Here is a 27,924-nt window from a genome sequence, read left to right on the forward strand (position 1 = left end):
AGCTCTGCAATGCAGCCGTGCTGCCTACAGGTGGCAGCAGAGGGCCAGCGGCGCAAGCGCGGGCCGGGGCCGGGGCCGGGGCCGGGGCGTGCCGGTGCGCGCTGCGGGAAGCGAAGGAGAGGCGGTTCTGGCGCCATGGTGAGCAAGCAAAGACTTGGAGGGTCCCGGGGAGGGGGCCGTGCTGGGGTGGTTCTCCCGCCCAGGCTCTTCTGGCGTGCATCGGGTCAGGACTGCAATTGCACGGGGCGGGGGCGGCGGACGACGGCGCAAATCAGCAAGCCGCGCCCTTTGTCAGGGCCCTTCGCCCGATAATGTTGGTTTTTTTTAATTATTAAACGCGGCTCTTGGCAAAGCTCTCGGTGTCCGCTACAGGAAGCGCAGAAGGACAAGGATGAATAAGGATGATTTTAAAAATCATCCTTATTCATGAAAACTGTCACTGTGTACTTTGTTGTTGTTAATAAAAATCCCCAGAATGCTTGGGTGAGGTGAGGAAGCGGGGCAGAGGACTTAGCGGGACCTGTTGAGAACCATCTAGAATCCAAGGGCAGAAGAAAAAGCAGGACTTTGAAAAGCCCTGCAGCCCTGTAAGGTAGAATCATAGAATCATAGAATCATAGGGTTGGAAGGGGCCATACAGGCCATCTAGTCCAACCCCCTGCTCAACGCAGGATCAGCCCTAAGCATCCTAAAGCATCCAAGAAAAGTGTGTATCCAACCTTTGCTTGAAGACTTCCAGTGAGGGGGAGCTCACCACCACCTTAGGCAGCCTATTCCACTGCTGAACTACTCTGACTGTGAAAAACTTTTTCCTGATATCTAGCCTATATCATTGTACTTGAAGTTTAAACCCATTACTGCGTGTCCTCTCCTCTGCAGCCAGCAGAAACAGCATCCTGCCCTCCTCCAAGTGACAACCTTTCAAATACTTAAAGAGGGCTATCATGTCCCCTCTCAACCTCCTTTTCTCCAGGCTGAACATTCCCAAGTCCCTCAACCTATCTTCATAGGGCTTGGTCCCTCGGCCCCAGATCATCTTCGTCGCTCTCCTCTGTACCCTTTCAATTTTATCTACATCCTTCTCGAAGTGAGGCCTCCAGAACTGCACACAGTACTCCAAGTGTGGTCTGACCAGTGCCGTATACAATGGGACTATGACATCTTGTGATTTTGATGTGATGCCTCTGTTGATACAGCCCAAAATGGCATTTGCCTTTTTTACCGCTGCATCACACTGCCTGCTCATGTTTAGTTTACAATCCACAAGTACCCCAAGGTCTCGTTCACACACAGTGTTACCTAGAAGCGTATCCCCCATCCAGTAGGCATGCTTTTCATTTTTCTGACCCAGATGCAGAACTTTACACTTATCTTTATTAAATTGCATCTTGTTCTCATTTGCCCATTTTTCCATTGTGTTCAGATCTCGTTGAACTCTGTCTCTATCTTCCGGAGTATTTGCCAGTCCTCCCAATTTGGTGTCATCTGCAAACTTGATGAGTAGTCCCTCCACCCCCTCATCTAGATCATTAATAAATATGTTAAAAAGTACCGGGCCAAGCACCGAGCCCTGAGGTACCCCGCTACTCACCTCTCTCCAGTCTGATGAAACACCGTTGACAACAACTCTTTGAGTGCGGTTCTCTAACCAATTCCCTATCCACCTGACTATCTGAAAATCCAGATTGCAGTCCTTCAATTTATCCATCAGAACATCATGGGGAACCTTGTCAAAAGCTTTACTAAAATCCAAGTAAATGACATCAACCGAATTTCCCCGATCCAGCAAACCTGTTACTTGGTCAAAAAAGGAAACCAGGTTGGTCTGGCAGGACCTGTTGGAGACAAATCCATGCTGACTTCCTTGGATCACCAAATTGTCCTCCAGATGTTTGCAGATCACTCCCTTTAATATCTGCTCCATTATCTTCCCCACAACAGAGGTCAGACTCACTGGTCTGTAGTTTCCCGGGTCATCCTTCCTCCCTTTTTTGAAGATCGGAATAACATTTGCTCTCTTCCAGTCCTCCGGCACATCTCCAGTCCTTAAAGAGGTTCCGAAGATGATGGACAAGGGCTGTGCAAGTTCTCTGGAAAGTTCTTTGAGTACTCTCGGGTGCATTTCATCCGGACCAGGGGATTTGAACTCATCCAGTGCAGCTAAATGCCTCTCGACAACCTCTCTATCCATGTTAACCTGCCACCCAGACACTGTCCTTTGGCTATGGCCATCTCTAGATGTGCCTAAACACTTTGACCTGTGGGAAAAAACAGATGTAAAATAGGCACTAAGGCTTTCTGCTTTCTCTGCATCTTTCGTTAGAGTTTGTCCATCCGCACCCAACAGTGGGCCTATTGCCTCCTTTACGTTTGCTCCTCACATAACTGAAAAATCTTTTCTTGGTACAATGGGCTTCCCTGGCCAATCTTAGCTCACTCTCAGCTTTGGCCTTTCTGATGATTGATCTACAGTGCCTAGTAACCTGTAGGTTCTCTTCTTTAGAGCTCTGTCCTTCCCTCCATTTCCTGAACATTTTCCTTTTCTTTCTTAGTTCCTCTTGAAGTTCTCTGTTCATCCAAATAGGCTTCTTAGAGCTCCTGCAGTGTTTTCGTCTTTCTGGGATAGTCATTGATTGAGCATGCAATAGCTCCTGTTTGAGTAGCGCCCACCCTTCACATGCTCCCTTCCCTTCCAGCATTCTCGTCCATGGTATGACACTCATCATGTCTCTGAGTTTATTAAAGTTTGCCCTACGAAAATCCAACATCCGCGTCTGGCTACAAGCTTCCTTGGCTCCCCATCTCAAAAGGAATTCTATGAGGACATGGTCACTTCCCCCTAGGGTCCCCACCTCCTTCACCTCATCCACCAACTCTTGCCTGTTGGTCAGTATTAAGTCCAGGTAGGCCGGAGTCATTGCCTCATGACTGAAGAGGAAGCAGAGTGGCTCGCCAACACATTCAACTGTAGTTTTCATAGCAACGATCCAGCTGGAGACATTCTGGCTCGAAACCCTCCGATGTGGCAGTCCTTACTGGGACAGGTCTCCAGTAAACATTTGTGAGTTTTCCGGGCTGTGTGATCATGTTCTAGTAGTTTTAGTCCCTGTCATTTTGCCAGTGAGTGCAGCTGGCCTCTTCAGAGGTAGGACACAGCAAGAGGGGAATCACTCCATGCCAAAGTGTGGAGCATGTGCACAGTTGCTGGGCGATTTATTTACTTCTTGAGTGGGGCGGGGTAGTTGGAATCATGTTCCCATCTTAACTGGGAATCTCCCATAGTTGGGCTGGAACACCGCAGTGCCTTAGCTGTGTCTGGGTGGAGTCCATTAGAAAAAATACCGAGCAAATAAATAAATAAAATGCCCAGCAACTGTTCACACACTCCCAACTTTTGCCGTGTCCTACCTCTGATGATGTGGCACGCCATTCTATCACATCTCGGACCAGATTTTGGGGGCAGGAAACAGGGTTCTGTTTTCAACCTGTGCTTCGATGACTTTCACCCCCATGTTCACACAGATGCCAGTAGGCGGGTGGGAGGATCAAAACAAAGAAAAGGAGGATCAAAACAAAACTGAAAAAAGGCTTGGAGAGACCACATGGAAATTGTCAGTTTAATTGGGTGAAATACAGGGAAGGGGGGAATCAGGAGCCCACCCTGGGCTTGGTTACAGCAGGGGGCTTCCTCTCCCTACCCTGTAGTAGGGGGCTTCTGCCCCCCCCCTTTGGAATGGGGGGGTATGCATGCCAGAACCCTATCATAGAGGTGTTTCAGAAAAGAGGCAATCTACCTCAAGGTCAAAGGTTTGCCATACTGGTGGAGATTAATAAGGAAGGGTCCCAAAGGAAGGGAAAAGTTAGCAGGAGAGCCAGGGCCCCTTGCAGGATCCAGGTTGGAAAACTGGAGAACTGGGGAAAGTACCTGTGGAGAATGGGGACTTCAGTAGGGCACAGTGCCCTAGAGCATGGGTGGCTAAACTGTGGGTCTCCAAATGTCCTTGGACTACAATAACCATGAGCCCTTGCCAGCATGACATTGGCAGGGGCTCATGATTGTAGTCCATGAGCATCTGGAGAGCCACAGTTTGGTCTCCCTTGCTCTGAAGCATCCATTTTCCCCAGGAAACTGACCACTAATATCTGGATATGAGCTGTAATTTTGGGGGTTTCCATGGGTGCCACCTGAAGGTGGGTACCCCTAGAAATGGGGAGGGGGGCTGTGAGATTGAGGACTGTGGTGCCACAAACCCGTAAATAGAGGGAGTTGCCAAGACGGAATAGTGTCCAGGGAGTCGAGGCTGCTGAGTTAGAAGACGCAGCTGTAGTGTTCATACCTTCTGGCTTCCTCGCCCATGTTTGAGCTGTGCAAAGTTGGCAGGAACAGAGTCTGCCGCTGTAGGCACACTGCTCCCGTGACGCCGCCCGAGGCTTGCGATTCCAGGCAGAGCGAGTCTTCAAAGACCCTGTGGAAATTTCTTATGGAGTGTGAGAAAAATCAGTTCTTGGCAAAAACCCCACCCACCACAGCAGCAGCCAAAGCGGATGCCGTCCCTTCCAAACAGAGCAAGGGGGTTGGGGCAGGGGGAGGGGGAGAAAGGGGTTGTGGGCTTGCCAACTGGAGGGCCTTGGAACCCCTGTTCAAAGTTGCGTGCATGTGTGTGTGTGTATCTTGAAATGAGGCGTTAGGGGGAAAACACATCCTCTCCAACCGCTGAGCAACTGCATGGGGAACGTTTCCAGAACATGGAGCTGTTCTTTTGAAAAAAGCACTTGGAACAAACCAAATAATAGCAAGGTTGGGGTCATGGAGAAGAATGAATTTTCTTTTGCAGAAAATGGGGGTGGGGGAGAGAAGAACTATAGAGATTGCCTGGCTGGAGCAGACCACAGTTCTTTCTCTTCCTACACTTGTTTCCAACAAATGCTTCCGGAAAGCTCACCAAAAGGGTGTGAAAAGAGGGAGGGATGTGCCTCATTGTGTGTCTCCCTTCCCTGTCAAATGGAGGTAGACTACCCTGGGAAAGGAAGGTTCCATTGGGTTATCCTTAACAGCTCTTCTATTTGACCTTTTCCAATTCCTCTCACTGTAGCCCCCATCCCATGTGAGCTCTGTCCACATGGGTCCCAGGATGATCTTTGGGCCACTTTTTGAGTGGTTCAGAGAGAGCCTCTTGTACCTTTTGGCTGAAAGTCATTGTGTAGGGTAGCCAGCTTTAGGTTGGGAAATACCTGGAGATTTTGGGAGTGAGTTTTGAAGAACAAGAAAAGCAGGACTTTTGCACCCCCCGTTTTTACTACCCAAACGAGTCTCAAAGCGGCTTGTGATTGCCTGCCCTTTCCCACAACAGGCACCCGCTCTAAGAAAATTGTGATTGGCTCAAGGTCACCCAGCGGGCTGCATGTGGAAAAGAGGGGAATCAAACCTGGTTCTCCAGATTAGAGACCGCCACTCTTAACCACTACACCCAGATGGCTGTCTGCACATTAGACACCCTATGAGGCAGATGGGGCTGAGAGAGCTCTGAGTGATCTGGGACTGACCATGGACACCCACCTAGCTGCATGTGGAGGAGGGGGAGTGAATCAATCCCAGTTCTGCGGATCAGAGGCTGCTGCTCTTAACCACCACACCAAGCTGGGGAGGGGAGGGGAGGGGAGGGGAGGGTTTTCTGCAGGTTATAATTTCATAGAGTCCACCCTGCAAAGCATCCATTTTCTCCAGATGGACCTTTCTCCTGGAGTTCACTTTTAGGGTTAAGTGCTTTGGCTGCCGAAACAGCCAGCGCAGGAGAGGAGGTGCGGCGCCAGTGCCACCCCCTCCCGTGCTGGCTGCTTCAGGCTGGAACGTGCTTAGTCCAAAGCACCCCTCCCCAGAGAACCCTCTTTCACCACCTGGAGGCTGGTAGACATGCCCCTGGAGCTGAACTTTCCTGTGCAAAATGTACCCTACTCTGGGATAACACAAAGACCATTTTCCAAGCAACAACTTAACACGGTGCAGAGAACCTGAAGATATTTGGCCTGGGTGGGAGGCTTCTTTTGAAAGGCCTCTATTCGGTGTTCGGATAATGAATTATCCCCGGGTTCTATGGCAAGGACAGCTAAATTGTCTAGCCATTTTGCATCCTGAGTTTTGCTGACAGTGAAGAGGGGCAATGAGAAATGCTCCCTGCCTTCTATAATAATCTCTTGTTCCTTCCGCAGACGGAGGGTGACCTGCAGGCCTTAGTATGCCGCTTCTACAGTCTGCAGAGTGAACGTGTGGAGGCCTACCGCCTCTTTGAGGAGTGAGTATCCACCTTGGGAGGGGTCTTCCCTGCAGCCCACCTTCACCCGGCCTTTTGGGATCCAGCTTTTGCAAAATTTATCTGGGACTAACTTAGAACTGACAATTTCTCCAGGCCCATTTTAATATATCCAGGACTAACTCAGAACTAGCCCTACTACATCTGGGACTGTCAAGGTACTGGCAACTAAGAATTACCGTTAATACATTTAGAGCTAACTCACAACCACCTTTTATGCATCTGTAATGCTCTGAGCCAGTTTGGGATAGTGGTTAGGAGTGCGGACTTCTAATCTGGCATGCCAGGTTTGATTCTGCGCTCCCCCACATGCAACCAGCTGGGTGACCTTGGGCTCCCCACGGCACTGATAAAGATGTTCTGAGCAGTGATATCAGTGCTCTCTCAGCCTCACCTCCCCCATAGGGTGTCTGTTGTGGGGAGAGGAAGGAGAAGGCGACTGTAAGCTGCTTTGAGCCTCCTTCGGGTAGGGAAAAGCGGCATATAAGAACCAACTCTTCTTCTTCTTCTTGAATATAGTATGGCAGGGATTCCTTCCTGTGGATCCCTGGGGGTCTGTGGGAGCTCTCGAGGGTGTCTGCAGTCTTTCCCCTCCTGCTTTAGTAGACTTGGACATAAGCCAGGAAACCGGCCTCTTTCATCACTCCTCCTCTCGCACTCCTGGGCATGAGTGATTTCTGTGCCTGGGAAGGGGTGGAGCCAGCCCACCTACTGCCTAAAACTTCCTCCTGTCTCTTCCCCCATCATAGAATTATAGAGTTGGAAGGGAAAACAAACAGTGTGGTGGTTGGTGTCTGCTACCGACCGCCTGACCAACGAGAGGATGTGGATGCTGCACTTTGTGAGCAGCTTGAGAAAATATCCAAACGGCAGGACCTTGTCATCATGGGTGACTTCAATTTCCCAGATGTGTGCTGGGAAACAAACTCTGCGAAGCGTCCTCAGTCATGCAAGTTTCTGACCTGCCTGGCTGACAATTTCATTTATCAAATGGTAGATGAACCCACAAGAGGTTCAGCCATACTGGACTTAATACTGACCAACAGGCAAGAGTTGGTGGATGAGGTGAAGGAGGTGGGGACCCTAGGGGGAAGTGACCATGTCCTCATAGAATTCCTTTTGAGATGGGGAGCCAAGGAAGCTTGTAGCCAGACGCGGATGTTGGAAGTTCGTAGGGTAAACTTTAATAAACTCAGAGACATGATGAGTGTCATACCATGGACGAGAATGCTGGAAGGGAAGGGAGCATGTGAAGGGTGGGCGCTACTCAAACAAGAGCTATTGCATGCTCAATCAATGACTATTCCAGAAATACGAAAACACTGCAGGAGCTCTAAGAAGCCTATTTGGATGAACAGAGAACTTCAAGAGGAACTAAGAAAGAAAAGGAAAATGTTCAGGAAATGGAGGGAAGGACAGAGCTCTAAAGAAGAGTACCTACAGGTTACTAGGCACTGTAGATCAATCATCAGAAAGGCCAAAGCTGAGAGTGAGCTAAGATTGGCCAGGGAAGCCCATTGTAACAAGAAAAGATTTTTCAGTTACGTGAGGAGCAAACGTAAAGGAGGTAATAGGCCCGCTGTTGGGTGCGGATGGACAAACTCTAACGAAAGATGCAGAGAAAGCAGAAAGGCTTAGTGCCTATTTTACATCAGTTTTTTCCAGAAGGTCAAAGTGTTTAGGCACATCTAGAGATGGCCATAGCCAAAGGACAGTGTCTGGGTGGCAGGTTAACATGGATAGAGAGGTTGTCGAGAGGCATTTAGCTGCACTGGATGAGTTCAAATCCCCTGGTCCGGATGAAATGCACCCGAGAGTACTCAAAGAACTTTCCAGAGAACTTGCACAGCCCTTGTCCATCATCTTCGGAACCTCTTTAAGGACTGGAGATGTGCCGGAGGACTGGAAGAGAGCAAATGTTATTCCGATCTTCAAAAAAGGGAGGAAGGATGACCCGGGAAACTACAGACCAGTGAGTCTGACCTCTGTTGTGGGGAAGATAATGGAGCAGATATTAAAGGGAGTGATCTGCAAACATCTGGAGGACAATTTGGTGATCCAAGGAAGTCAGCATGGATTTGTCTCCAACAGGTCCTGCCAGACCAACCTGGTTTCCTTTTTTGACCAAGTAACAGGTTTGCTGGATCGGGGAAATTCGGTTGATGTCATTTACTTGGATTTTAGTAAAGCTTTTGACAAGGTTCCCCATGATGTTCTGATGGATAAATTGAAGGACTGCAATCTGGATTTTCAGATAGTCAGGTGGATAGGGAATTGGTTAGAGAACCGCACTCAAAGAGTTGTTGTCAATGGTGTTTCATCAGACTGGAGAGAGGTGAGTAGCGGGGTACCTCAGGGTTCGGTGCTCGGCCTGGTACTTTTTAACATATTTATTAATGATCTAGATGAGGGGGTGGAGGGACTACTCATCAAGTTTGCAGATGACACCAAATTGGGAGGACAGGCAAATACTCCAGAAGATAGAGACAGAGTTCAACGAGATCTGAACACAATGGAAAAATGGGCAAATGGGAACAAGATGCAATTTAATAAAGGTAAGTGTAAAGTTCTGCATCTGGGTCAGAAAAATGAAAAGCATGCCTACTGGATGGAGGATACGCTTCTAGGTAGCACTGTGTGTGAACGAGACCTTGGGGTACTTGTGGATTGTAAACTAAACATGAGCAGGCAGTGTGATGCAGCGGTAAAAAAGGCAAATGCCATTTTGGGCTGTATCAACAGAGGCATCACATCAAAATCACAAGATGTCATAGTCCCATTGTATACGGCACTGGTCAGACCACACCTGGAGTACTGTGTGCAGTTCTGAAGGCCTCACTTCAAGAAGGACATCGATAAAATTGAAAGGGTACAGAGGAGAGCGACGAAGATGATCTGGGGCCAAGGGACCAAGCCCTATGAAGATAGGTTGAGGGACTTGGGAATGTTCAGCCTGGAGAAAAGGAGGTTGAGAGGGGACATGATAGCCCTCTTTAAGTATTTGAAAGGTTGTCACTTGGAGGAGGGCAGGATGCTGTTTCTGCTGGCTGCAGAGGAAAGGACACGCAGTAATGGGTTTAAACTTCAAGTACAACGATATAGGCTAGATATCAGGAAAAAGTTTTTCACAGTCAGAGTAGTTCAGCAGTGGAATAGGCTGCCGAAGGAAGTGGTGAGCTCCCCCTCACTGGCAGTCTTCAAGCAAAGGTTGGATACACACTTTTCTTGGATGCTTTAGGATGCTTAGGGCTGATCCTGCGTTGAGCAGGGGGTTGGACTAGATGGCCTGTATGGCCCCTTCCAACTCTATGATTCTATGATTCTATGAACCTCCTGAGTCATCTAGTCCAGTGGTCCCCAACCCCCGGTTCGCGGCCCAAGACCTTCGGCAGTGAGCCGCGGCTCCCTCTCCCCGCCCCCCCACAGCGAGAACCTCGCCAGGCCGCTAGCGAATCAGCCGTCGAAGCACCCAGTTAGCTTGCGGCCCAGCAAGCTTCTTGCTGCGGGGGGGTGGGGGAGGGAAGCGCAGCATGCAAACGCACGTGTGGAACTGTCATGCATGTGCATTTGCACGCACATGGCAGTTGCACGCTTGCATGCATTCACAGAACTGCCATGTACACACAGCTGCTGCTCACGCGCATTTGCTGCCCGCCAGGAGCGCAAACACGCATGCACAGCAGCCCCGCGCATGCGCGTATGTGCAAAATTGTCACGTGTTCATTTGCATCCCCGCAGGCGCAACCGTGCATGCGCAGCAGGTCCATGCATGCACACATGCGCAGGGCTGCTGCAGATGCTCAAGGCCTCAGGTTGCCCTCTCCCCCCACCCCTTGTGAACGTGCTGCAACCTAAAAAAGTTTGTGGACCGCTGACCTAGTACAACCCCCTGCACTATGCAGGACACGCACAACCCTATCGCTCATCTACTGTAACCTGCCACCCTCTTGAACCCTCACAGAATCAGTCTCTCCAGCAGGTGGCTATCCAGCCTCTGTTTAAAAATTTCCAAACCCACCGCATACCGAGGAAGCCTTCCATTGAGAAAATGCTCTGACTGTCAGGAACTTCTTCCGGATGTTTCTTATGAATTAATTTCATCCCATTGGATCTGGTCCGTTCCTCCGGGACAAGAGAGAACAACTCTGCTCCATCCTCGATATGGCAGCCTTTAAAAAACTTGAAGAAATCCTCCTCAAGCCTGCTTGTTACAGTTGGTAGTGATGTCACTTCCAGGAGCATGGCTGGGAGGCTTGGCCAGCTGACATCACTTCTGGGGCTCCTTGAAGGCTGAAAAACTATTTCAGGGGCTTCTCCATGGTCTTTTGGTTGGAAAAAGGCTGCAGTAGAATCATAGAGTTGGAAGGGGCCATACAGGCCATACAACCCCCTGCTCAATGCAGGATCAGCCCTAAGCATCCTAAAGCATCCAAGAAAACTGTGTATCCAACCTTTGCTTGAAAGACTGCCAGTGAGGGGGAGCTCACCACCTCCTTAGGCAGCCTATTCCACTGCTGAACTACTCTGACTGTGAAAATTATTTTCCTGATATCTAGCCTATAGCGTTGTACTTGTAGTTTAAACCCATTACTGTGCGTCCTTTCCTCTGCAGCCAATGGGAACAGCATCCTGCCCTCCTCCAAATGACAACCTTTCAAATACATAAAGAGGGCTATCATGTCACCTCTCAACCTCCTTTTCTCCAGGTTGAACATTCCTAAGTCCCTCAACCTATCTTCATAGGGCTTGGTCCCTTGGCCCCAGATCATCCTTGTTGCTCTCCTCTGTGCCCTTTCCATTTTATCTACGTCCTTCTTGAAGTGAAGCCTCCAGAACTGCACACAGTACTCCAGGTGTGGACTGACCAGTGCCATATACAATGGGACTGTGATATCTTGTGATTTTGATGTGATGCCCCTGTTGATACAGCCCAAAATGGCATTCGCCTTTTTTACCGTTGCATTATACTGCCTGCTCATGTTTAGCTTATAATCCACAAGTACCCCAAGGTCTCGTTCACACACAGTGTTACCTAGAAGCGTATCCTCCATCCAGTAGGCATGCTTTTCATTTTTCTGACCCAGATGCAGAACTTTACACTTACCTTTATTAAATTGCATCTTGTTCCCATTTGCCCATTTTTCCATTGTGTTCAGATCTCGTTGAACTCTGTCTCTATCTTCTGGAGTATTTGCCTGTCCTCCCAATTTGGTGTCATCTGCAAACTTGATGAGTAGTCCCTCCACCCCCTCATCTAGATCATTAATAAATATGTTAAAAAGTACCGGGCCGAGCACCGAACCCTGAGGTACCCCGCTACTCACCTCTCTCCAGTCTGATGAAACACCATTGACAACAACTCTTTGAGTGCGGTTCTCTAACCAATTCTCTATCCACCTAACTACCTGAAAATTCAGATTGCAGTCCTTCAATTCATCCATCAGAGTGTCATGGGGAACCTTATCAAAAGCTTTACTAAAAGCCAAGTAAACGACATCAACCGAATTTCCACAATACAGCAGACCTGTTACTTGGTCAAAAAAGGAAACCAGGTTGGTCTGACACGACCTGTTGGAAACAAATCCATGCTGACTTCCCTGGATCACCAAATTGTCCTCCAGATGTTTGCAGATTGCTCCCTTTAATATCTGCTCCATTATCTTCCCCACAACAGAGGTCAGACTCACTGGTCTGTAGTTTCCCGGGTCATCCTTCCTCCCTTTTTTGAAGATTGGAATAACGTTTGCTCTCTTCCAGTCCTCCGGGACATCTCCAGTCCTTAAAGAGGTTCCGAAGATGATGGACAAGGGCTGTGCAAGTTCTCTGGAAAGTTCTTTGAGTACTCTCGGGTGCATTTCATCCAGACCAGGGGATTTGAACTCATCCAGTGCAGCTAAATGCCTCTCGACAACCTCTCTATCCATGTTAACCTGCCACCCAGACACTATCCTTTGTCTACGGCCATCTGTAGATGTGCCTAAACACTTTGACCTGTGGGTAAAAACAGATGTAAAATAGGCACTAAGGCTTTCTGCTTTCTCTGCATCCTCCGTTAGAGTTTGTCCATCCGCACCCAACAGCGGGCCTATTACCTCCTTTACTTTACGTTTGCTCCTCACGTAACTGAAAAATCTTTTCTTGTTACAATGGGCTTCCCTGGCCAATCTTAGCTCACTCTCAGCTTTGGCCTTTAGGGCTTAATCCAGAACTTTCCTTCATCCATCTAGGATGGGATTCGTCTGGATGGGTAGCTGTACCAAGTTCACGTCCAGGGGCACCTTGAAGAGCAACCACATTTTATTCAGATACATATCCGTCTCTCATATATAGCTGAAGAAGTGCATGCAAAACTTTATGCCTTGAATAAAATTATGTTGGTCTTAAAGGTGCCATTGGACTCTGGTTTTGTTCTTTGAAATCAGCCTTAACACATCTGGGAGCGACTGAAAATTAAGCACGTGACACATCTGGAACTGTCTTGATTGATACATTATTGACTCAGAACTAACCCTGATCTAGCCAGGCCTGTCTTAATGCATCTGGGACTAAGACATTAACACACAACGTTAACTGACCCACAACCATTTTCACAAGATGTCCATCTGGAGAGCCACAGTTTTGCCACCCCTGCACAAGGGCATGAACAGAAACTGATCTTCATCCTTTAGTTTTAACACATCAGAGTAACTTGGAATGAATCTTAACACATCGGGGACCAAATGGAAATGAAATGGAACATATTGAGCAGTGTCATGTGATATTAACTCAGAACTAACCCATGACTCTTTCAATTTATGGGAGACTAAGAGCTAGACTTGTCTGAACTGACTTGTTGTTAACTTGGAACGAACCCTAATACACCCAGGACTGTCTTCACACATCTGGAACTAACTCAGAACTAAGCATAATACATCCAGGGCTGTCTTAATCCATCTGGGGGTGGGGGTGCGGGGTAACTCAGAACTGAACTGTATACTTTTGGCATTAGCTGAGAACTAAGCTTAATACATCCGGTATTGGGTTTGCTCATCTAGATCTAAATTGGAACTAACTTTGCTCCATCTGGGAATCCTTCCACGTATCCAAGACCGTCTTTCTTCCTTAGAAATAGGAGAAGTCCTCATCTCAGATCCTCGAGCATTTCTCTTGTTTAAGAAAACACAGGAATAACTTTAATCCACACAGGAATGGGATAAGCAATCTCTCTCTCTTTCTCTCTTTCTCCCCCCCCCCCCCCCAAATGTGGACCCACAGTTTCTGCTCTCAGCCGAACTTACTTCCAGGGGAATTGCAAGATGTCAATCCATATACCTTTCGTGTACAGCAGGAAGGAAGGGCAGGATAAAAAATGGTTCTGGATCAGGGATCGCCAAAGTGGCTCCTGTAAACATCTTTCTGGGTCCCTGTTGAGTATTTTCAGAAGGTGGCTTTTGCCCTGCAAGGCTTCTGATTGGCCATCGGCCATTGGTTTGGCTGTGCAAATTTTTCAGAATGCTGCTTTGGCAAAAGCTGCCACCACTATAGAAAGATCTTCACTAGGTGACAGTGAAGTTCTTATATGCTGCTTGTCTCTACCTGAAAAAGTCTCAAAGTGGCTTACATTCGCCTTCCCTTTCCTCTCCCCACAACAGACACCCTGTGAAGGAGGTGAGGCTGAGAGAACCCTGATGTTACTGAAGAAGAGTTGGTTCTTATATGCCGCTTTTCTCTACCCGAAGGAGTCTCAAAGTGGCTTCCAATCACCTTCCCTTTCCTCTCCCCACAACAGACACTCTGTGAGGTGGGTAAGGCTGAGAGAGCCCTGATATTCCTGCTCCGTCTGAACAGCTTTCTCAGTGCTGTGGCGAGCCCAAGGTCACCCAGCTTGAAGCATGTGCAGGAGAAGCACGGAATCAAACCCGGACCACCAGATTAGAAGTCCGCACTCCTAAGCACTACACCAAGCTGTGGCAGTCGTTTTGTGGCTGAGCCCCACCACCCTGTATCAGTATTCTTAAGGTGCTTGCAGACCCCAAAGGGCAGGGACATCAAGACCAATGTCAGAGTCATTACGTTGAATTTGCTTTTGTAGTAATAGAAATATCCTGCTGGGTGGTCCCTGTTGCAGACTCTGCTACTCGCCCATGCAATGCCCTGGGCTTCCCCCTTTGTCCATGCCCTTTTAGTTTCTGGGCTGCCCTGTCCTTCTGGGAAAGGGGCCCAGCCGAAGGCTCCTGCTTTCCCCTCCCCACCCTGGGCCTTCTCTCCGGGTGCTTGATGAACTCCAGATGAGTGGAGAAGGGAACGATCTACCCCGCCACCTGTCTTCTATTTGCAAAGCAGGCACAAGGGGGGGGGGGGCGGGTGTGTGGATAATTTGCTCCTGGGGTCAAGAATCCAATGTCCAACCCCAACAACCCTCCATGATTCCAAGCGAGCGTCTCTTTTCCGCTGCAGGGGATATGGCGTGACAACCCCTCCCCAGGCAACCTCATCCCCAAGAAGGGAAGCCTCACTAATAGAATAAGGCCTTTGGAACGAGCAGTCCAGAAAGATCCTGACTCAGGTCACGGAGCAGGAAGATTTCTTTCCTCTACTTGCCTAAAGCGTAGCTTGACTGGTTTTGCTTGACTTTCTAGTTGCCCACTTACACTGTTTACCAGACCCTTTCCTGCTCATTTTGGCCGTGATTTGTGTTCCTGGAAGGAAACTGGAAAGTCTATCCAATCTGACCCCATTCTGTACAGAAGGTGATGGGAACACTTGGCTGATCAGCACTCAGCAGATCAGCATAGTTTGCCACCGCACGCCAGACCAAGGAGGGTGACATTTACACTCCCCTTTCTCAGTCTCTTTTCCATCCGCAGAGGCCACTGGGCATACCTGCGAAGCGGCCCCTCTTACGACTTTGTCTGCTACCGTCAGCTGGTGCATGAAATAACACAGGCCTTCAATGGGATCTCGCAGGAAATCCTACAAATCAAAGGACTTCTGGAGGGTCCCCACAATCGGGAAGACCTCGGCCAACACTTGAGACGTCTCCAAGATAAGGAGAAAGAGAAACTCGAGCTGGTGAGGGGGACTATAGCCTTCAGGTTCAGAAATGTGTGTGTGTGTGTGTGGGGGGGGGGGGGGGCTTGAAGAGCTCAGTTGTCAGGTAAACATGCCTCCATCCTCTTTTACTAGTCCCTGTGAAAAAATGCCTTCCTTTGAGCAGCTCTGCATTGGAGGAAAAATTATGCTGCTATTAATAATAAAGTGGCCAATGGCCACATAAAACCTGGTCACAAACAGACGAAGCCAGGGTTCCTCTGTACACACGAGGAGACCTCAGGCAGATAAACTGTGAATTACTCACCCCGGTTGGAGAACTGCCATCCAGAACGCACAGGGTGCTGTCAGCAGTCGAGAGGTGGTTCAGGGGAGAAAGAGGTGGAGGAAATGAGGGTGCTCACGCTGCTGGGCTCATAGAGAATCCTGCCCCTGTTGCGTACTGCTAAGTGAAGTTCCCTCCTGTGGTTCCAAACTGATCCTTGGCTTGTATAAATATTTTTCTTCAGGGCTCCTCAACATGGCACCACTGGGCACCTTTTTTGGTACCCACCAAGTTGTTTTAGAAGGTAGGCAGGTCTTTTACCCAGCAGGGCCTCTCAGTGGCCATGTCAACTAAAAGTCACCCTGTTAACTAGAGGGTCTGCTCAAAACTCTTGTAAGGCACCATTAGTCCTCCGTAACTTCATTCCCTGACATTTTGCAGTTTGGCTCCTCCTCCTGCACTGGCTGCTTTGTGATTGGCTCTTCCTCCTACTGAGGTAGGCACTTTGTGGCTACGCCCTCTGTCCTGGCTCAGAATTCCAAAGGTGTCTGCAAGCTCCAAAAGGTGGAGAATCCCTGCAAGCATTAGACACCTTGTGGCCCCTGTGTCCCCCACCACCTGAGGCTGGACAGTACATGTGAATTGGAACACCCTTCCCCACCACTATCCAGCACCCACTCCAATACCTGCCATTGAGTTAAGTTTGCAAGTCATCCAGCAGGTGCTTTTGAATTGGAGCTTTGATTGTATTTTTGGGATCAAATTGACTTACTTTTGGTCATGGCAGAATTCAGCACATGGGGCACAGAGTGTGGGCTCGTTGCACACACAGTTGCTTTGTTGGAAAGGCAGGGGGGAGGGGTCGTCACATACCCCCCTTCCGGCCTGAGCCGCTCTGGTTCTCCTGTTTCCTTCCAGACAGCTGAGCTGCAGCTTGCCAAACAAAATGCACAAGACCATCCAGGCGTGGCAGCACATGAGCAAGAGATTCAGGAGCTAAAGCAAAAGTAAGCTAAGCCTGGGATGTTGGGGCCATTCCCCACTTCTACTCCATTGCATGGGGTTGGGCCACACTTTGACGGGGATTGGACTGGGGGAGGGGGGGGAGTGTGAGCCTGTATGAATACACATGAAGCTGCCTTATACTGAATAAGACCTTGTGGTCTATCAGGGTCAGACTGGCAGTGGCTCCCCAGGGTCTCAAGGGGAGGTCTTCCCCATCACCCGCTGAAGAAGAGTTGGTTTTTATACCCTGCTTTTCACTACCCAAAGGAGTCTCAAACTGGCTAACATTCGCCTTCCCTTCCTCTCCCTCCACAACAGACATCCTGTGAGGTAGGTGAGGCTGAAAGAGTTCTGAAAGAACCGTTCTGTGAGCAGCTCTAACAGGACTGTGGTCACCCAACTTGTGGAGGGGGAGGGGGGAATCAAACTCGGCTTGTTAAACTTGAAGCTGCCATTCTTAACTGCACCACGCTGACTGATCCTTTTAACTGGAGATGTCAGGGATTGTACTCAGGAACTTCTGCATGCAAAGCACAGAAGCTTGGATCCTTGCCCCGTCAAAGTCAAGTCTTTTCCACTTAGGCCGGTGCCGGCTCTCCAGAGACTAAGGGGGTTTTATTATCTCCAATCTAGTCAATTCAACTGGAGATGCCAGGATTGGACCTATATGCCAGGCAAGGCTCTGCCACTGAGCCGCAATCCCTCCCCATTAGAGTGAACAGGCTGCATGTGCAGAAAGGGCTGGGATATTTACTCAGAACTAAGTGCAACTAATGGTCTCCACATAAAGAATTGGAAGGGGGGCATGCATTGAAGAGTGTGAAGGGAAGGAAAGGTTACCATACTTTTTGGGTGGTGATTCTTCAACAGGGGAGTCACCTGCTTTGAGGCAGGGACCATTTTTAGACCTTCCTGTATGCCAATTTTCTGGTAACTCCGGGCCCTCGGTTCTCTCCTTCTGGGGGGGTGGGGTGGGGAGGTGGGAAAACTATTTGGTACCCTCCTTTTGGTCCCATGAGGCAGCTGCGAACTCTTCATGGTGGGGAGAGGATGTGAAAACCCAGCCTCCCACAATCCTCCTTGGCAGCATCCATGAATTTCCCACAATGCATACCACTGAGGGCCATTGGAAAGCTCTGAGTAACAGGGTTGGTTCTTGGGAAATGGGTGGGGGAGATGTAGACAATTGCCTCCTGCCAACAAACCAGAGGTCCCCTCCCCAACACACACAAACAGTTTAGGAATGCAAATTTGTGTCATAGAGGTAGAATTCCCACGTCCTATTTCCTTTTGGAGAAAGGGCCTCTAGGAGGGTCTTCAAAGGCTGTCTCACCTTCATTCCCCAGATCTTTCATTGTCAAGTTATTTAGTTTGTCAGTTCTTCCCTGCCCTTATCCCCTCGCTCAGCTTGCCTCTAGTAACGTTTCATAAACAAGCGTCGGAGCTGCAAGGGTGGTGGGATGGGCGGCGGGGGGGGGGGGAGTCTCAAGTGCAACTAATGGTCTCCATATGCGGATTTATTTATCGTTTCCATCCGGCTCACCCAGGCTAATTCAAACCATCGAGGCAATCAGCGAAATTCTCCAGGACTTCAAGTATGATTCTGAAGAGAGCCGTTGACGGGCGTCCTGAGGGATTGGCCGCTGTGAAGCTGTGGGGGAGGGATGTTTGCAAGGGGGGGGGGACGGGTGAGACTGCCAAGGCTCAAGTGCTCCGTGCCCCCAACGACCCTTTCGTACCAACCTCGATTGAGTAGATTCGCACATGGGACTGCTGCCCCGGCAAAGTTGGATAAGACCCAGAAGCTGGTTCCAGAAAGCACGCACCCAACTGCCATCGGAGCCAGCTCACCTCCCCTCTCTGCATGGGGGTCCAAACCGGGGAGAGGAAGGGGGAGAAGGAATTGTGCTATATTTTTCCAGGTGATGGGAGTGGTTATTTTTTGTTTTGTTTTTTGCCATACCTGCTCCAATAAATCAGTTTCTTCTTAGGGATTTCTTTCATTCCTTTCAAGGGCAATCAATTTTCTATAGACCCCAGTCAGTTTCCTGGGGGTGGGGATGTCACAATTTATTTATCTATTTAGATTAGATTAGATGGAGGAGAACATTCAACATCCCCAAAAGGACAGGTCACAAACCACAGAAGTAAGATTCAAATCCGGGAGCACATTAAGAGACCAACAAGATTTTTGGGGTATTAGCTTTCAAGAGTCATACTCCCTTTGGTTTTTATAACCTGCTTTTCACTGCCCGATGGAGTCTCAAAGCAGCTTACAATCGCCTTCTTTCCTCTCTCCACGGCAGACACCTGGTGAGGGAGGTGAGGCTAAGAGAGCTTCTGACAAAACTGCTCTGTGAGAACAGCACTATCAAGGCTGTGACTAGTCCAGCGTCACCCACGGCTGCCTGGAATCAAACCTGGCTCTCCAGGTTAGAAAGCGCTGCTCTTAACCAGTACACCAGGCTGGATTTCAGGGAGCTTTTAATCTCATACTCTAGAAATCTTGGTGTTACTGGGATTCAAATCTAGCTTTCCTCCCAGACAGAGAGGCTACCCTGTGCAGCCATCTTCACAGAAGGTAAAAACATCTGCCCAGTCAGATTCTTTGATGGTGCTCCAGCCAGGGTCAATATGTTCTGAGATGTCTGTCCTCACAAACCAGCCTTACAACACACTAAAAAGTAGCCAGGCTTTGGGTCTGATGAATCTGAGGGAGGGGGCCAGGGAGAGCTTCTCATCCTGCTTGTGGGTTCTCCACCCACTGCTAGACACAGGGAAACTGGGCTCAATGAGATACTGGTCTGCATAAGCAAGGTGCAGAGGTAGATGGAACCTCCTTGGAGGGTGGCAGTCTTACCTTGGGTGACATGCTTTTGTGGCATGTGTATGGGTTTCCCAGTATTTGTCTGGATAAATAGGTTGGGATCAGAGCTGGCTTCCCACAGTGGCCAAACATGTTCCGCAAAACCTCAAAGGCAGGGATTAGGGGCGAAGGTAAATTGGTGCCCCTCAACTAGTACCCAAAGGTATCGTATTCCTGAACATGAAGGTTCCATTGATGATTAATTGTCAGGGGGCGCCCATTCTTCCTGGAAATTTGTGTGTGTGTGTGTGAAGAGCCATCCCCTGGTCTTTCAAGATATCATGTTTATTGTGACCCCTGGTCTTTCAAGGCAAATGAGGTAGTTGGCCATTGCCTTCCTCTGCCGGCAAAGTCTACCGAGGTGGTCTTCCATCCAAGTACGGGGCCCCACCCCCAGCATCCAAGATATACCATTCCATGTCCCTCAAATGTGCCTAATTTTCCTTTAAAACCATCTAGTGACTATATCCTGTGGCAGTGAGTTGCTCAGGTTTAACACGTAACCCAGAATGTTGCTGGAGTCTGAACCAGTAGGGCTGTCCTTCAACCAGCATTCCTGTGGCCTCCTCTGGAGGGGGGCATGTTGTAGATTTAACCCCCAGCACCAGTTTTTTGGTGTCCGACAGACTCAAATGACCACAGACCTTACAAAACAGCAGCAGGTCACAAGTATTCACAAACCTATGAACACTATTACACAAGGTTTTTAAAAATTGTCTTTTATTTTAAAAAGAAAGAAATCCACTTGAATTGTCAGGAGATAACAGAAGTGTCCCACACTTCAGGCCTTGAAACCCCCGGAACTCATTGTCAGGGGCCGCTGAGCTCATTTTGGAAGGAAGATTGGCCCTAATAGCAACTGCATCTAGTGGCAGATGCCCTGAAGCCAAAGACAGGAAAAGGCTAGAGAAGTGAAGAAACGTTGAAGGACAAGGATTTACTGGGAGGGAGGGAGGATGTAAAACAGCAGTGTCACTCCTTGCCACTTCACGGGGAGGAAGTGGGCCATGATGGTGCCAGGAGGGAAGGTCAGCGCTTGGTTAGTTGTCAGAGCCTGCGGGCACACAAATGTTTTCCTCTGCCAGTTGTCTGCAACAGGACAAACTCTTGGCAACTCCCTGTCCCACCAGGAAAGAACTCTCCCCTGCAACTGCTGGACAGTCCTTATTGGCTGGGCACGTTGCTCCTTCAAACTTCGTTATGATTTATCGCCGGATAGGACCTAGTAAGAAAGAAGGGTGGCAGAGGCCCCCAATTAACTTTGGTGGACAAGTAAAAAGTTCAGTTATGGCTTCATTGCTGCAGTTGCAAACAGCTGTTCCTGGCTCCATATCTGGACTTGTCTGCCCTTTGGTGAGACAATTCACAAAGTCTTGTTTGCCATGAACAGAGCCTCCATGTTCAGAAGCAGTATATTAGAGCCAGCAAACAAATGCCCCGGGGGCGGAGGGCGGGACAGCTGAATGATTGAAGGAGGCAATCTTGTAAACAGCTATTCTGAGCCTGCGGGGCGATAGGCCAGAAGGTTCCAGCATGGGACTGTCCTATAATCTCTGCCTAGCCATAAATATGGCTGCAGGATTGAGCATGGATATCACACAAATCAGAATTAACCCAGAATTAGCTATTTGTGAGCCTAATTTGAACAAGCCATTTATTTCATTTAAATTTGAGGTGCTCCAAAATTCAAGCTGCTTCAAATGACGAATCTTGGTCTCAGAAGATGTTCAATCCAAAAGGACAACAATATATCTGAGGATATAAAGTGTGTGTGGGGAGTGGTTATCACCTTCACTAGCCCTCAATCCATTTTAGGGGTGTGCAATCATAGAATCATAGTTGGAAGGGGCCATACAGGCCATCTAGTCCAACCCCCTGCTCAACACAGGATCAGCCCTCAGCATCCTAAAGCATCCAAGAAAAGTGTGTATCCAACCTTTGCTTGAAGACTGCCAGGGAGGGGGAGCTCACCACCTCCTTAGGCAGCCTATTCCACTGCTGAACACCCGGTATATCTGAACCTGAAAAATATCTGAAAAATACATTATTGGCATTTTCTGGCTATCCTTTCAGCTGGATATATAGATTGAGGCTGAATTTCAGCTATCTGAAATGGTCAAGCTCCAAAAACCCTGTAAATATTTGGGATTTTTCAGGATGGACAGATAGCTGAATTTAAAGGGATTGCAATCCCTTTAAATGTCTTGCTGGTGAATCAGTAGGTATACTGAAAATATGGTGTCTCTGCCTCAAAAACGGGGGGGGGGGGCATATCCCCAGATACCCCCAAATCTATTCCCCATTATACTTTATGGGGACCACAGACTAATGGTCCCCACTGGGTATAATAGAGACAGAAATATTCAGCATTCCTGAATATTTGCTGAACCCAGATACCATACTGGTATGGGAATTCGGGAATATCGGGAAATATTGGTAGTTTTTAAAAATTCAATATAACCCCAATCCACATCTGGTTTTGAGGGCAAGATGTTCAGGTTGATTCTGAGCCACCAAAAATGACATGTTGTGAATGCCAGTGAAAAATACTGAGGACTAGTCATCCTTGAGGATTGTTTTGCCAGGGGATAGTTCTTACCAGTGAAAGCGTTTCACTCTTTTGCAAAACAAAGTTTGAGTCCAGTGGCACCATGAAGACCAACAAAGTTTTAGTCAAGGCATAAGCTCTCGTGTACACGCATACTTCAGATACATTGAAATAATAATAATAATAATAATAATAATAATAATAATAATAATAATAATAATAATTCGATTTATTCCCCGACACTTCCAAAGCTGCCTCGTGGCATGTTCCAGAGTCTAATAAAATCCCCATTAAAATCCCTATTAAAAGACATAAAGTGCCCAACATGTCTTTGAAAGCCCAGACTGGCTGCATGCTTCACCCTCCCACCTTGCAAAGAAGGAGAATGGAGGATCTCCTTACCTACCTGGTTCCGCGATTTGTGTGACTTTTGCAGTGAGACACGCCACTGGTCATACATTTTGATGCTCAGGTTGGCGCAGCCGTACGAGCTTCCATGCTTGCGCATCCACCCAAAGAACTGTTTGAGTTCCCGGCGCAGCGTGTTATTATGTTCCCCGTTCTTTGGTTCACAGACTCCAGTGGCGCGTCCTGAGGAAGAGTGAGAGATGGGCTGAAGAACGGCAAAGGGCTCCCTGTGCAAGAGGATGTGGACTCCTGTGGAACCTCCACAGATAGCAACATAGCTTTGAAAAGTGGATTCCCAGGGAACAAAATGCATGGTGTATACAGCACCTCCTAGTCCAGCCAGGTGGTCTAATTAACCAACCAACAACCTAGTCAAGAAAGAGAACGCCTTTTCTTTCAGTTTCATCCCCATCCTCTGGCATTCACAGGTAAACTGCTTGGGAACATGAAGGTTCCACTTAGTCATCATGGCTGCAACTATGCCTCTTCTAATTTGAACTCTTATTTGAAAACTCCATGAGGGGTCACCATGATTTGGCTGCCACTTGAAAGCACTTTCAATATACACATGCAAACAATCTCAGCAGCCATTGCTGCATGCTGCATAAATTATAAATTGTGCAGACAAGCACTTTTATTTATTATTTATTTATTTTTATTTATTTGTTTGTTTGATTTATTACCTGCCACTATTGAAAGAATCAATAGTGGGTTACGACATAAAAATAAACTCCAACAAGATAAAACATTAAAAGCCACAACATAGTTTGATGGCAAACCAGCACTGTCTCCCCCCATGACCAGGACTGAAGCTAGGAGCTGATCCGCAGCAGCATTCTCAACCACCTGGCCCAGAAACGCAAGATGTGAGATTTGGCACTAGCTGGCCAGGTCCCACAAATCAAGTGATGGGAACTCCCCAGTTTACAGGGAGAGGTTGATAATATCCCTGAGTGGATCTCCTAACTGCTGGTTGCCCCCATGGAACAGCCAAGATGGACAAGGATTAAGAGGGCAACACAGCAACTTGTCCACTTTGGTTAATGAGAGTTGCCTGAAGCCATCAAATGTCACCCCCCAGGACGGCCAATGGGCCTCCAGTTCCCTCTCTGTATCAACCGTGGCAGGAAGGTCTCAGCAGAGCAACAAGACTTTATCCAAGAAGAATGCCTCACACCCAAGTTCCAACTGACTACAATTTTGGCGCCCATCCTCGAGAATGGTAAGAGTCCAAAGTACCCTAAACAATTGGGCTGGGTGAGAGGTTGAGGACGCAATAGAGGCAGCATAGAACTCTTGTTTTGCCACCTTGATTGCCATCTCATACGCCCTCATAAGCGTGCAATAGGATGTTCTTGCCGCTTTGTTGCAAGACGTCCTCCACACTCGCTTTTAGTGAGCCAAAACTCCCCATTATACCACGGAGCTTATTTGAGGCGAGGGTGGAGAGGATGTTGAGGAGCGTTCTCGAGTCACCTGGAGGCATCGGGTTGTGCAGAGCATTCAGGAATCCATTTGGATCCAAAAGTTTCTATGGACAGGCTAAAATATGCCCCTCTACCCTGAACTGACTGCCCATCGTGTGACTATAAATTCTGGAGCCATGGGAGAAGTGGGGAAAAGTTCTCTCTATGCACTGTCTTTGCACCACAGCTTGGATCCAGAGCAGAGTTTCCAGAGCGTAAAGATCACCTAGAGGGCATGATTATCTCTCCTCGCCCCCCACAGCAGACTGATACGACATCTTTGCAAATCCTGGCATCTCAGGCACTTGGAGGGCGGGGGGGGGGGGCAAGAAAGTAACCCTCTGCAAGGCAGAAATCCTTGCCTCAGAAACCATGCTCAGGATCCAAGAACCCACGTTTAAATTTGTAATCAGCTATCTTGTTTGTCTTTTCTAACAGCAAAATGCTTACGGACATCAGAAGAGCCCTGCTAGATTTGACTAGTGATCCATCTAGTCCAGCATAATGCATTACACAGTGGCCAGCCAGTTCCTCTGAAGGACCAGCAACAGGGCAGAGAGGCCAAGGCTAAGAGGAATGTAAAAAGAGCCCTACTATTTCAGATTAGTGGCCCATCTACTCCAGCATCCTGCCTCACACAGTGGCCAACCAGTCCCGCTGGAGGACCAACAACAGGGCACAGAGGCCGAAGCCTTCCCCAAGAGGAACATAATAAGAGCCCTGCTGGGTCATACCTGGGGTCCATCTTGTCCAGCATCCTGTAACAGTGGCCAAACAGTTCCTCTAGAGAGGCCCAAAAACAGGGCAGAGAAGCCAAGGCCTTTCCCTGAGAGGAACATAAAAAGAGCCCTGTTGGATCAGGGCAGTGGTCTACCCAGTCTGGCATCCTGTCTCACACAGAGGCAACCATGTTTCTCTGGACAGCCAACAACAGAATCACAGAATCATAGAGTTGGAAGGGGCCATACAGGCCATCTAGTCCAACCCCCTGCTCAATGCAGGATCAGCCCAAAGCATCCTAAAGCAACAGGGCATAAAGCCCCTGGCTTTCCACCATCAGAAGAAAAAGAAGAGTTTGTTTTCATGCTCCACTTTTTACAGCTCAAAGGAATCTCAAAGTGGCTTGTGATCACCTTCCTCTCCCCACAACAGACGCCCTGTGAGGTAGAGTGGGGATAAGAGAAGTCTGACAGAACTGCTCTGTGAGAACAGAGAACAGCTCTAACAGGCTGTGACTGGCCCAAGATCACCCAGCTGGTTGCATGTGGAGCAGAAATGGGAAATCAAACCCGGCTCTCCAGATTAGAAGCTGCCGCTTTTAATTAACCTGGCTTTTCACCATCAGCAACAGGACCCTAGAGGAGATAAACAAGCAGCCCTCTTACAAACCCTTTGTGTCTGTTTTTCTGCTTTTCAAAAGCCAATTTCCACACAGCAGACATGCTGGTTTGGTGACTGACCTCTTTTGCAAAACAGATCCTTGGCAAGCATTTTCCCTTTGTCTGCCCAAACCCTCAGGGTTGCCCTCCCCTTACGTCCTGCATTAACCCAGCCAACGGTTGTTACATCATTGGCCCAACACGAAATTTACGTTTGACTGAAGGCAGAAATGCTTTTTTCTCGAGGTGGCAAATAACACCCCTGCTCCTTGTTTGACGTCTCAGAAGCCAGAAGGGCTTGGATAGAGGGAAAGCCTGGCGTGACATTTGGGGCCAGGAGCAAAGGCCCTCCCAGCTGGGAAATAATACCTTCAGCCTGGCTACAGAGCAAGAAATCCAGGTGCTGGGCACATGGCGAGGTCAGACTTTCTCCTGGGGCTCTTTGCTTCCTTCCCCAAAGGCAGTGTAGGTCTGGCTTTGGCACAGACCTGGTTTCTCCGGGCTGACATCTGGAGCAAGAGGAGGCGGCGGCCCCTAACAACAAGCTGGAAAGGTGCCCACAAGCCCGCCATGGGGGAACCAGAAGCACCTGGTGGAGAGCATGGGCCTCACCCCAAGCCTTTGGCACTGCTCTCTGAGGCCAGATTGCGGGGCGACAGGCCGGCGGTTATGTCCTCTGATGGTGTAAACTCGCTGATTTGGCTTGGCTCAGGTTTGGCCACAACCTCCTTAGCATGTTTCTGATTCTTTTTTTAAAACTTAATACAGGAAAAGTATGAAGAACGTAAGAAGAGCCCTGTTAGCTCAAACCAGATGTCCATCTACTCCATCATTCAGTGGCCAACTGGCTAACATACTTAAAGGACATGGAGGCCGAAGCCTTCCTTAATAAGCACATCAAAAGAGCCCTGCTGGATCAGACCAGTGGTCCATCTAGTCCAGCACATGTCTCACACAGTGGTCAACTGGGTACTCTGAAAGTCTAGCTACAGAGCAGGAAGGCTAGCTACAGAGATAGGGATGCCAGCCTCCAGGTGGAACCTGGGGATCCCCTGGAATTACAGTTCATCTCCAGACTATGGAGATGAGGTCTCCTGGAGAAAATGGAGGCTTTAGAGCAGGGGTAGACAACCTGTGGTCCTCCAGATGTCCATGGACTACAATTCCTATGATCCCCTGCCAGTGTTTGCTGGCAGGGGCTCATGGGAATTGTAGTCCATGGACATCTGGAGGACCACAGGTTGACTGCCCCTGCTTTAGAGGATGGGCTTTCTGCCACTGTACCCCACTGATGTCCCTGTCATCCCCAGGCTGTACCCCCAAATTTCCAGGAGTTTCCCAACTGGCTGGCAACAATAGATCAAAGCTGGCATGGAAATTCAGGAGCTGACTGCCTCTAAATGCTGAGGTTCCCTTTAGTCACCATCCACTTATGGACCTGTCCTCCAGGATTCTGTCTAACTCCCTTATGATGATGATGATGATGATGAAGAAGAATCATAGAATCATAGAGTTGGAAGGGGCCATACAAGCCATCTAGTCCAACCCCCTGCTCAACACAGGATCAGCCCTAAGGATCCTAAAGCATCCAAGAAAAGTGTGTATCCAACCTTTGCTTGAAGACTGCCAGTGAGGGGGAGCTCACCACCTCCTTAGGCAGCCTATTCCACTGCTGAACTACTCTGACTGTGAAATTTTTTTCCTGATATCTAGCCTATATCGTTGTACTTGTAAGAAGAAGAGTTGGTTCTTATATGCCGCTTTTCCCTACCTGAAGGAGTCTCAAAGCGGCTTCCATTTGCCTTCCCTTTCCTCTGCCCACAACAGACACCCTGTGGGGTGGTGAGGCTGAGAAAACCCTGATATCACTGCCCAGTCAGAATAGCTTTATCAGTGCTGTGGCGAGCTCAGTGTCACCCAGCTGGCTGCATGTGGGGGAGTGCAGAATCGAACCCGGCATGCCAGATTAGAAGTCCGCATTCCTATCCACTACAAATATTTTTCAGCCTTCAAGGAACCCTGGAAAGGGTGACATGCTCCTTCAGAGAAGTTGGCATGGAAGTAAGATGTGGGAGCCAGCCAATCGATCAATTGTTCGGTCATTTACTGTTTTTCCATGGTGGAGAAAGAGTCAGCCTGTAGAGCCACAGGGGATGTGGGCTCCAGTGACCTCTAGTGATGTCGCCAGCCATCTGAACTTCTGGGAAAGGCTGCAGAGCCCCTGGGGAGCTCTCCCATAAACACAGGGCTCCACAGAACCCTGGTCGGAAATCTCTGTTCTATACGATACTAGCGGCAAAGCCCATTATATCCAAGAATACAACGGGCACTAGAGCTTGGCAGTGGGAAGAGGAGGAGTTGTCCAGTCTGTAAGAGCATGGGGTTGAATGTGTGTGTTGTGTGGGAGGTTGTGGTGGCGTAGTGACAAATGAGGGCATGGGTGTGGAAAGATGGGTGTCAAGAACCTGTGGTTTGGAATGTTCGTTGAGTGTGGGAGAGGACTGACCTTTGGGAATTGTGGCATAGTGGTTACAGATGAACTTTCCAGAGACATGTCTTCAGATATGTGAAGGGAAAATCAGACTGGAGACTCTTCTTGGGGGAAGATTACATGGCAACCAATTCCCCCCAGTTCTGTGTCATTTCCCT

At 48.7% G+C, this 27,924-nt stretch overlaps 2 protein-coding genes across 6 annotated transcripts in view; one reads left to right on the plus strand and one right to left on the minus strand.

The window, feature by feature from the left end:
• The first annotated feature begins 24 nt into the window (after nucleotides 1-24).
• On the plus strand, nucleotides 25-27,877 carry REX1BD (required for excision 1-B domain containing). 3 transcript variants are annotated; one of them, XR_013229900.1, is made up of 7 exons: nucleotides 91-138; nucleotides 6,208-6,290; nucleotides 13,940-14,088; nucleotides 15,155-15,359; nucleotides 16,522-16,610; nucleotides 22,598-23,652; nucleotides 24,335-27,877. XR_013229900.1 is itself a non-coding variant. In XM_077331599.1 (5 exons), exons 1-5 carry the CDS (start codon nucleotides 136-138, stop codon nucleotides 18,226-18,228), a joined length of 453 nt encoding a protein of 150 aa, XP_077187714.1. In that variant the 5' UTR covers nucleotides 25-135; the 3' UTR covers nucleotides 18,229-18,602. The 3 variants fall into 3 exon arrangements, 2 of the variants coding, with proteins under 2 accessions (XP_077187714.1, XP_077187713.1); XM_077331599.1 differs by lacking the exons at nucleotides 13,940-14,088; nucleotides 22,598-23,652; nucleotides 24,335-27,877 and adding an exon at nucleotides 18,156-18,602 and having other exon boundaries at nucleotides 25-138; XM_077331598.1 differs by lacking the exons at nucleotides 91-138; nucleotides 22,598-23,652; nucleotides 24,335-27,877 and adding an exon at nucleotides 18,156-18,602.
• Nucleotides 20,178-27,924, minus strand: part of CRLF1 (cytokine receptor like factor 1) — a 55,324-nt gene continuing 47,577 nt past the window's right edge. For 2 of the 3 annotated variants that reach the window (XM_077331596.1, XM_077331595.1), the window contains exons 7-8: nucleotides 22,429-22,613; nucleotides 20,178-20,696 (exon numbers count right to left, since the gene is read on the minus strand). In XM_077331596.1, the coding sequence (XP_077187711.1) occupies nucleotides 20,673-20,696; nucleotides 22,429-22,613 (209 nt within the window). In that variant the 3' untranslated portion in view covers nucleotides 20,178-20,672. Of the gene's footprint in view, nucleotides 20,697-22,424; nucleotides 22,614-27,924 lie in introns of all 3 variants that reach the window. The other variant, XM_077331597.1, reaches the window with a different exon arrangement.

Source organism: Paroedura picta, chromosome 4, assembly GCF_049243985.1.
Source record: "Paroedura picta isolate Pp20150507F chromosome 4, Ppicta_v3.0, whole genome shotgun sequence".
NCBI lineage: Eukaryota > Metazoa > Chordata > Lepidosauria > Squamata > Gekkonidae > Paroedura > Paroedura picta.